Raw genomic sequence first — 10265 nt, 5'->3', positions numbered from 1 at the left:
CACTGGAGATATCATAGATTCCTTTGTTTTTAGCAATCATATAAACCAAGGATACAAGAAATATATTTCATTAAAACAAAATCTTATTGCGAAAGAATTTCAGAAAACATTCAGTCTTCAGATTCAATGATTGTCTTTCAGATTTCCTTCCCAGGAATTAATTCTCACTACAAAAAATAGACACACACATTCAAAAAGTGTTCTTTTATTATTTCTAGTAACATATATTGTATAAATACTCTATTCTTATATGTACTTTTACAAAAGCGATATAACTTAAACGTTTTATTAGAAATAAATGTATAAAAATAAATATGTTATTATAGGCATTTATTACAAACTACAGTCCTTCTTAGAAGGAACACACAAACTGATACTTATAAAGTACATATAATTTATAGTAACATATTTTACTATATACATACAGAAAAAGTTGTATTCTTTCTCACAAAAGAGCTAAACAGACATTCACCAGGATACGACTGTTGGGCCAGCTGCCAGGGATGGACCTGCTACCCCTCGGCAGACTCCCCGCCACAAGACAAGTGATCTTAACGTCCCCAAACCTGTGGGACCCTGTTCTACACACCCCATTCTTTTTCTGGCATTGTCTCCTTTTTGTATGATTTTACTTTCTTGAGACACAAATTACTTTTTCACATCCACATTACCGAAGTGGGCTTACACAGTAGGGAAGGTTGGAGGTACCAAGCTCTTTGTGTCTCCTCTGGTTTTTACCAGCACCTAATGCTTTGCTGCTTTGTGGTTTTTTTTTTTTTTTTTTGACTTTGTAGACTTAATGCAATTTTATCAATACGTGGAATTATTTCTTCCTCAAAATGAATTATACAAATAAAGACTGAGATGGTACAAGAAGGTACAGATGGAGCCGTGTGAGTCAACTCACATTGCTGAGTCTTTCTCTCATGTTGAACAACCTGAACTCTTAAGTCTTGGTAGAAAAGATGGATAAATATTCTCTGAAACCAAAGAAGCCATAAACAGTGCTGATCAAACATCCTACTTGGACTCCTCTGTCCCCTCAATGCTAGTGAGGTTAAGCCAGGTCTTAAACAAAATCTCATCTTTCTCCTACTTTTCACTCCCCATCCTCATGACACAAAGTATTTAATCAGTACCAGGAAACAGGGGTGGTAACAGTTCTTACTTTTTTCGGTAATTGCTCCTGTTTTGTTTTTTTTTTTAAAAACTTGTAATAGATGTAACAGAATAAGTAATAATAATGCCCTGGGGCTTTATCATGCTATATCACTGCTCAGAGGTTAATGATCCTCATTAACTACTCTATCAAATCTGTAACTGGCAGTTTACTCTGATGATTTAACTCCTTTCAACCTACCTCCACAATCCCACCTTAATGACACACCTCCCTGGATTACCGGCAAGATACACTGGCTCCCTCCAGCCTTCTCGATGTCCGTCATCAGTCCTTCCTCACTTTGCCTTGCCCTCACAACTCACACTGCTTAACTGCATTCTGCCATCATGCAAAAGTCTATGTAATGTTTAGGTTTCTTTAAAGGATCGCAGCTCTCAGGAGACAACACCCCCCCATCGTGGGAAAGACACTTCAAGGTTCTCTTTTTGTAACCCTTCCCACAAGTCTTGGAACACGGCGACCAATCCCCCAACTGCCAGTGGGGGCAAGGCAGGTCTGCGCAGGGTCTGGTGCTGGCCGGCTTCACCTCCTTCGCACACTCTGACGCAGGCTGCCCGTTGATGTCTCGGCATTCGACCAGTCTTCTCTGCCAACCCAATCCACATGACTTAGAGCATTCACCCCACTCTTCAATGACCCATTCTGAGAACGTAGGGATAGCATTGAAAGATTCCTTCTTCTTCTTCACAAAATAGGTATATTTAATTTTAGGTCGAAGGGCATTGCCCACAGTAAGAACCTGGATGGTTAAGGGCTCTTTGAGAGGGCTGAAGCTGCGAATTCTTTCCAACGCTGCAGAGGAGCCGCTGTACCTCAAGACAACACCTTTGTACGTAATATCTTGCTCTAAAGTGGATAAAGTGAAGTCACCGTTAAGGATATATGTGCCATCAGCAGCTTTGATGGCAAGAAAGCTGCCATTGTTTCTGGATCCCCTCTGATTCCGTTGTTTCACTTCAATGTTGGTGGCTCCAGTTGGGATGGTGACAATATCGTGATATCCAGGTCTGTAGGCAAGAAAAATAGATGTAACTCTCTCATTCATTGGCTAATAAGATTACTTAGCTTTGAAACATGTTAATCCTTTCGAATGTATTTTCCTCCTGAGCTGTTAAAATGTACATCTAAATCATAAAGTCTCTGAGAGAATGTATTTTAAACTTACTTTGCACTGGTAACTGATCCTGATATTTTCTTGCACGTAGATCCATTTCCTCCACAAATACCACATTTATCAAACTTCTTTTTGGAATCTATGATGCGATCGCAACCAGCTTTTACACACTGTCCTTGCACACAGACAGAGGTAGAGTCCGGACTACATGGAGTACCATCTATGACCTGAGAAAAAAACACGTGTCTTGTGTTACACATTAGCAAGGGAAGAAGATTATGCTATAAGAATGAATGTTCTCTCTGCTTTCCTGCCTATGCTAATTAAAAACTGTACCCTAACATACCTGTTATTCGTTTCCTTTTACTTTGGCTTTTTTTCAACAGTATGTATAGACATCTGAAAAAATTATCTTTTTTTTTTTTTGAGACAGAGTCTCACTCTGTTGCCCAGGCTAGAGTGAGTGCCGTGGCGTCAGCCTAGCTCACAGCAACCTCAAACTCCTGAGCTCAAGCGATCCTCCTGTCTCAGCCTCCCGAGTAGCTGGGACTACAGGCATGCACCACCATGCCCGGCTAATTTTTACTATATATATTTTTAGCTGTCCATATAATTTCTTTCTATTTTTAGTAGAGATGGGGTCTCGCTCTTGCTCAGGCTGGTCTCGAACTCCTGAGCTCAAACAATCCGCCCATCTCGGCCTCCCAGAGAGCTAGGATTACAGGCATGAGCCACCGCGCCCGGCCTGAAAAAATTATCTTTTGATTATTTGTTTATTGCCCTATCTCTCCTCTAGTTAAGGTCAATGAAAGCAGAGTTCCTTGTCACTTAGTTTACTATCGTATCCTCAGTGGCTAGAATAACATTTGGCAACAGTAGGTGCTTCATAAATCACTGGTTGAATATTGAATCTGCAACTTTGGAATATTTTCATAGCATACAGTACTAGTGACATGATAATCTCGATCAAATTAAATTCCATTTCTACCTTAGGCCAGATTTATTGCCTCATTAAAACAGCAAAAGAAGTAATGCTTTTCCCAGTTCAATGTTTGTCCTCAGACATAAGAATTATCAATGCTCAGACTTCCCTTTCAATAAGTCTTTTTGCACATGCTACTGCAAGTCACTCAGTAACAAGTACTTTGGACCATGCCTAAACTATTTTCCAAAACTACTGGTTACTGTGTGAACACATAATTTATCTAGCCATGAGCTATGTGTGAAACCAGTTATAGGGAGGAGCACTTGATTTCTCAAAGAGCTTATCTTTGTATATAAAAGAGTAATAATAAACAATTGCAAGAATCTTAAGTGCTGGATTTAAGCTTCATTCATAACTGAAAGCAAAACCAAACTGTAAGCAGGCAGTTGCCAATGTATACAGAAAAAAAGGTGTTCAAATTTGAAACCCAACCCATGTTAATATATAAAATAAAGAAAGCACATCAAAGGTTTGCATGAAAAGGTCACAAGCCAAGGCCTTGGTTCTCAGGCAAAAAATTAGTGTAAAAGTAACTACCTTGGGCTGTAAAACGAAGAAGTAGCCGATGAGTTTGGCTTGACAGATGAGCTTGCACCTGTCCTTCGGTGAGACGCCGGCATACTTGGGCGTCCACTCCACCGCGGGCCCACTCCCAAAGGAAGGTTTGGAAAACTCATTGTGTGCCTCACATTGCTCCTCTCTAAAGGTTTTTCCTGGAAAGAGAATGATACGATGAGGTTATCAGTTTCCAATCTTTAATCACCAATTTCAGGGCACATCTTTCTTATCCTGCTTCTCGAAGTCGGAGTCTGCTGCTACTCACCGTTATTATCTGGACAGTCCTCGATGTTACATGACCTGTAGCGCACACGTTTGCCCTCACAGTACTTCCCTCCGTTTTTGGGGACTGGGTTGTCACATTCTCTCATTGTATACTGAACTCCTCCACCACAGGTTCTCGAACAGTCTCCCCAGGGCCCCCACTGCCCCCAGCTTCCATGAACAGGCGTCTAAATGGGGACACAAATCATCAGCATTAGAATTCTCAAAAGAGACCTTTTAGGAAAAAAAGAAAAAAAATGGGAGAAAGAATCAATTCTAAAAATAGGCTATCTTGAATTCCCACTAGAGGACACAGACGGAGGTGTTGAACTTGGTATTGCATCTTTTAGCATCACTTTGTTCTTTTGAATTCTGGATGTGTTTCAGGAGGAAAACTCACATCAAAATGCTTCTTGTCAGTCTTGTTCACACACTTGCCGTTGACACACCATTTCCCTTCTCCACAGCTGGTGCCGTCTGCCCAAGGGAAGTGCTTGGTTTGGCACACCAGCAACCCGCCAGAGGTACCGGTACACCACAAGGTGGTGCACGTGCTGGCTGCATCGGGGCAGTGTTTGGACTCCTCCCCAAATGTAAACTGGCACTGCCGGTTGGCATCATACAAGGTGCCCGGGAGATCGGCCGGGAGCTGTATGGGACTCTGGGGCTTGTCCAACAAACATTCCCCTGCAAAGACAATGCCAGCCAATATTAATAAATAGTTAATGAAAGCATGTAAGGGTAGAGCACCGCTTAAAAAATATTTATTGTATGAAATAATGCATAGCAAAGTGCTTTGAAAACTGTAGGGCTTGGGGGAGATACCAGAGAGATTTAGACTGTTAGTAAGATCTTATCTCAAGGGGGTATTTCCGTATTAACAATGACACAAAATTATTGTTCTGCTAAAAACATGAATCAATGGACTTTGAGAGCACTATCAGCCAGAAGCACTATCTTTTCTTGGGAATTAAGATCCGAACAGCTATGATCTTAGCAGTGAAAAGTAACTTTGAAGGAGGGAAAATGAAAAGAACAACAAAGAAAGAGCTCATTTAACTAGAGCCAACACATGAAAGGTTGGATGCCATGCAGAAAGAGTAGCCTGAGCGTCTTACCATGACCATTATCCAGAAATGATGTAATCATGTAGGCACTGCAGGGAGACCAAGGCTGGCTACGATCCAAATTGGAAAGCATTGATGCCATCATGTGGGAGTCCCGGTTCACACTGTTAAGGCTGGCACACTGCTTGGCATCATCATGCGGCATGTTAAACACGTGGCCTAGGAAGCAATCCAAAACCCACATTAAAATATAGATCATCGGTAGTGTTTTTTCCCCCAACAGAGATTCGTTGGTCTCAAAGTGGTATTTCTAGAGAAAGAAATATATTTAGGAGACACTGTTTTGGAGACGATGCCAATTTTCACAGGGTATAAACAAATGTAAATTTCCAAATCTTTATAGCTCCCAATATCTTAATTTTTATTCTAACAAAATGACCATGTTTGAAATAGTAGAAAATATTTTTTACATTATCTACGATGTGCTAGTACCTAAAATGGCAACATATCTCCAGATTCTCCCTCTTAAATTATTATATCATTTTATCAATTTGAATTTGTGAATTGGGCTTAACTCCTTACTCTGAAACAGACTTACCTAGTTCATGGGCTGTGGTGAAGGCAGCTTGTAAACCATCATCTTCTATGACTGAGCAGCTTCTGCTTGGATCACACACAGTTCCAACATCAGCCATCCCAAGAGTATCACATGTCTGGGCCCCACACAAATCCTATGAAGAAGCAAAGGTGAATTCCAATTAATAAAGTAAGCATAAACCTTGGGATCTAACTTTTTGGTGGGGTGTGTCTTCACATGTGCTTTGGAGCATCTACATTCTTTACTGTTGAACTAGGAAGACTTCATGTGACTTTACTGAAGCTTCTTCCTAATGCCTTTAAAATAGAACTGGGAGACTTGAAGTATTCAATTACAGTAGAAGATCATGTGGCCAATTAAAACAATTTCAGTGCAAAAACACTGCTGAAATGTCTTTTATACATTTGGTTGGTACAATGCAGACTCCCAAGAGGACAATATCGTAATTGGTACCATCCTTCTCTCACCTGTCTGGTGAAAAGAATTGCTGTGTCATAGTGCTCTGCATCCCGGTCACTGGGTGGGTTATGCTGCTTTTGCCAGTTGCAGAAGTTCCGCAGAGTAAGAGCAGCATTGGAGGTCACTTCTGGCCCCTTCTGTTCTTCATAGATAACCAAAATCTTCACCACCACCAGGCTAACTGAATTCCGAATGCTGGGGTGTTTGTACAGCCTGGCTGCCACCGAGAACAAGGTGAGAAGGTAATGCTTTAGACCACTGCCGTGGAATTCTGCCATTGACTGGTCTGCCACAAGCATGGTTTCCACATAGCGGGGGCTGGACACAAATCGCTTCTTTCTTATGCTTCCAGTTCCTGTAAAGAAACAAGAAAGATAGTTTGCTCATGGGCAGGCTATCCAAGAATAGTTACCTTCCCAGAGTATATAAAGAAAGCCTAAACCAGTCAAAGCAAATAAAACTAAAATATAACCGGAACAACAATAACAAAAATATTTGCAACTCTTTTTCCTGAAAGTGTTATTTTTGAAAGTTTTCTCCTTTGCTTTAAATAAAAAGACCATGTGCCCCTCTGAGTGGTCAGGCTCTTTGTGTGTGTGTGTGTGTGTGTGTGTAGTTCTTCTGTTCTCTTTGAAATTCTACAATTTGAACAAGGCAGTATGCACACCATCCTACCCAGCTGTAGTAAAATCTTGGAGCAAGGGCAGCAGACAGAGGCCCTGAGTCACTCTTTCACAGGCCAGGACTCAAATCCTGAATGAGATCATCAAGCTCCACGTGGAAGGCCTCGGGTAGGGCCTGGGCTGCTGCCAAGGGGCCGGGCTTGAAGGAATCTCAGCCTGCACTGCTCTGCTCTCTCATTCCAGGGGTCCCTGGGGTGCTCTGCTCTTGCCAATTGCAGGCACAAGGACCACCCACTCTGCCCTGCAGCCTATTACCCCACTCCCACTGCCCCAGGGAAATAAGTTCCCGCTATGAGCCAACGTTGATTATTTGGAAAAGAGCCCTCAGACTCCCGACTGAGACCCAACCCCCAGGGAAGTCCTGAACTGGCCTGTGACCATGTAACTGCTCGCTCCTAGGAGCAGAGGAGCACGGAAAAAGAGGAGAATTCTTGAAAACAAGACACGTGAGAAAGGGAAAGAAGAAAAAAGTCACCAAAGTGATAAAACGAAAAGAACTGGAGAGTAAGCACTGCATACAAGAGAGTCAGGAGGCGGCCAGCAGGAAGGACCTGCGGTGACTAACATTCTACGGGGCTCCAGGGCAGAACTATGGCCGCGAGAGGGAGTGCAAGCTGGGAGGCGGAGTAGGAGGTGCGGGGAGGCGGGGAAAGCTGGGTAAAGACCTCCCAAGCAGGTTTTGCTGAGGGGCCCAGCCGCCACCAGTCTGTCCCGGTCAGCCTTTTTAGGGGGGAAGGCGACAGAAACCTGCAGAACAGAGATCATAGCGCAGCTGCCTAGGCTGGCGGGCACATTCCGAGGTCACCGTTGCTCCTCAGCCAGCCCCTCCGCCGCCCCCCTCCAGTGAGCGCGGGGTACACGCGCGGGCATCGGTTACAAAACTCAGCGCAACGTTGCACACAAAATGGTTAAAACGAACTAAAGGGGATGGAAAGTCGTCGCACACGCTCACACTCAACTAAAGGTGGAAGGAGTCGGGTTACAAACTCTCCCTTCCTGGTCGAAACGCTTCGCTTTAGTCTGTAGAAAATCTTTTTCAATCCTTTCTTATTCATTATTCGGGCAAATGGAATTAAGGTTTCTAGCCGAATTCACCAACCCAAACCTCCCTCCGTCCCCTCCGCAGACACATGCTCCTGCCCGTAAGCAGGAGTCTACCCTCAAGTCGCGTCGCATAGAGAAAGCGAGAGAAGGATGAATGGAGAGACATTGAGGGCAACTCTTCTACCTGTTGTCTGTCCTGCGCCTGGCGGGGCCCGGTCCCGCGGCAGCCACTGCGCCCCAGCATCCTCGCCCTCCGGCCCCGCACCCCTAGCCGGCAGGGTCTCGTCGTCCATGACCCCGCACTTGGCGCCGCGGCTGCCCCGCCGCCTCCGCCGGAGGAGATGGAACTGTGGCCCGGCCAGCGGCTCCTCCCCCGCGGCGGCGGGGGCGAGGCGCTCGGTGGCGGCGGCTGGCGCGGGCTGGATGAAGTACTCCTCGCCCTGCAGGTAGAAGGCGCCGCGCACGCCCTCGCAGAGACTGAGGGCGGCGGCGGAGCTGGGGTCGCCATTCACGGTGCCGGAGTAGAAGCAGTGCGCCAAGTCGCCGGCGGGGTCCGAGCGCGGCGCCTCCGGCTCGGGTCTGCGCCCCACGGTCTGAAGCGTGAAGCCGGGCGCCAGGAAGCCGCGGTCGGGCTGCAGCTCCAGGTGCAGCCACCGGCCAAAGGCATCCAGGCGGAGGAGCGTGGTCCCATGTCCCGGGGCGCGCTCCAGCGCCGGCAGCACCAGCTCCTCGTCCTCCTCGGCGGGGCGCCCGCGTGCGCCGGGCACTGCTAGCAGAGCTGCGGCCGCGAGCAGCAGCAGCGTGGGCGCGGGCCTAAAGCTCCAAGACCGCGGCGCCCACTCCGCGTTCCCCATGTCGCCGCCCAGCTTGCGCCTTCGGGACCCTGCGAGGACCGCTCGCTTCATCAGAGGCTTGGGAGACACCGCGCGCAGCAGCGCACCGAGCGAGGGAGCTTTTGTTCGGGTCGGGAGAGCAGAGCCTCGCTGGCCTCACTCTGGATTGTTAAAGTTAACAATTACTATCAGTCTTTGAAAGTGCGCGCAGAGCCGGCTACAGCCGAAGCTCCTGGAGTCACTTAGGAGGCGCTGCAGTTCTGCCGACGCGCGGGAAGTTTTTCTTCCAGCGCAGAATTGGAGGCACCGCGCGTTGGGAGCAGGCGGAGAGGCTGCTGCGGGGACAAGAAGCACTCTGGGGCGCCTCCAGAGCTCAGGCAACGCGAGGGTTGGTGCCTGGTGCCCCTCTTCGGCCTCCGCCTTGGCTGCGGTGCTGCTCGCTCTGCGCAGGGCTCTGCCCTCTCCGCCGGGCTGCGCACCCTGGCTTTGCGTTGGCCCCTGGCTCGGAGCCGCTTTCCAGCGAGTGCAAGAATCGGGCAACGCGAGCCGCCCTTTTATAGTTCCCGAATGTCCCCCCCCGCCCCCCTCTTGGCCGCCTTTCCATCCCAAAGACGCCGCCCCCTGAGCTCAGTCGGTGCTAAACCGCGCTCTGCACCGCGGGCTCTGGCGGGGGAGGGGGCAGCCTCCTAGCTGGCTCCACGCCATTGCTCGTCAATCTGGAGGCGGAAGACGCAGAAGGGGCGCTGTGACCAGCACTTTGTACCGCCTGGGCCGCCCTGGGGAGAAGGTTCTCTCTTTCGCTGCGCTTCTCCCCGCGCCAGCTTCCTGGACCACCCTCCCTTCCAGCTGCCCCTCTGGTGCGGTAACGCAGTTCCCGCGCTGGGCTGCAGTTCCCAGGAGGGAGTGTTGGGGTGGAGAGCTGAGTCCATTCTCCAACATTTCCCTGCCCCGAGTTCCCTTCCCTTCTCCCTCGCCCCCCTCTTCCCCAATCTGGGAGATGAGCCAGGGCTACCCTTTCTAGAATAATACCCCACCCCACCTCTCCATCTCCCCGATCTGCCAGGAGCTTGTTAGCTCCAGCCTGCTCTCTTTGCCCTAACTTTTACCGGGGAAAGCTTGGTGGGCCCTGAGCTTCCCATAGAAAGCATGCCTGGGGGAGGGGGCCAGGTGACACTTCTCAGGCTCTAGACAGTAAAATGCGTTTGCACTGGCCCTCATCCCCCGCCACCCCCCACACACCCTCCGCCACACAAAACCCCTGCCCCAGAGAATGCGTTGTGGGGACTCGGTTTCACATTTCCGGAAAGGGTGATCTGTAACGGGGCTCAATTCCCTAAGGAGGGAACTGTGCTTTCTCTTCTTCATTAGAGAAATCATCAGCTCCCGCCAGTCTACAGACTTCCACCCAACAGCAGCTGCAGGCTGTAGGCCAGATTGGCAGAAACGTCCAAAAAACCTCACTTTCCTACACGGGGGCCAG

General features: G+C 47.9%; 1 protein-coding gene across 1 annotated transcript; it reads right to left on the bottom strand.

Annotated features, from left to right (window-relative positions):
- Window positions 1-343: 343 nt before the first annotated feature.
- ADAMTS1 (ADAM metallopeptidase with thrombospondin type 1 motif 1) lies at window positions 344-9288 on the bottom strand. Its single transcript, XM_069475006.1, has 9 exons — window positions 8137-9288; window positions 6234-6580; window positions 5767-5899; window positions 5220-5387; window positions 4502-4788; window positions 4103-4289; window positions 3817-3992; window positions 2346-2521; window positions 344-2187 (listed from the first exon to the last, which is right to left on the bottom strand). Exons 1-9 carry the CDS (start codon window positions 8855-8857, stop codon window positions 1488-1490), a joined length of 2895 nt encoding a protein of 964 aa, XP_069331107.1. The 5' UTR covers window positions 8858-9288; the 3' UTR covers window positions 344-1487.
- Between the last annotated feature and the right edge of the window lie 977 nt (window positions 9289-10265).

Source organism: Eulemur rufifrons, chromosome 7 (genome assembly GCF_041146395.1).
Source record: "Eulemur rufifrons isolate Redbay chromosome 7, OSU_ERuf_1, whole genome shotgun sequence".
In the NCBI taxonomy this organism is placed as follows: Eukaryota; Metazoa; Chordata; class Mammalia; order Primates; family Lemuridae; genus Eulemur; species Eulemur rufifrons.
Note: the sequence above shows the minus strand (reverse complement) of the source record. Positions and strands in the feature narration are given on the sequence as shown.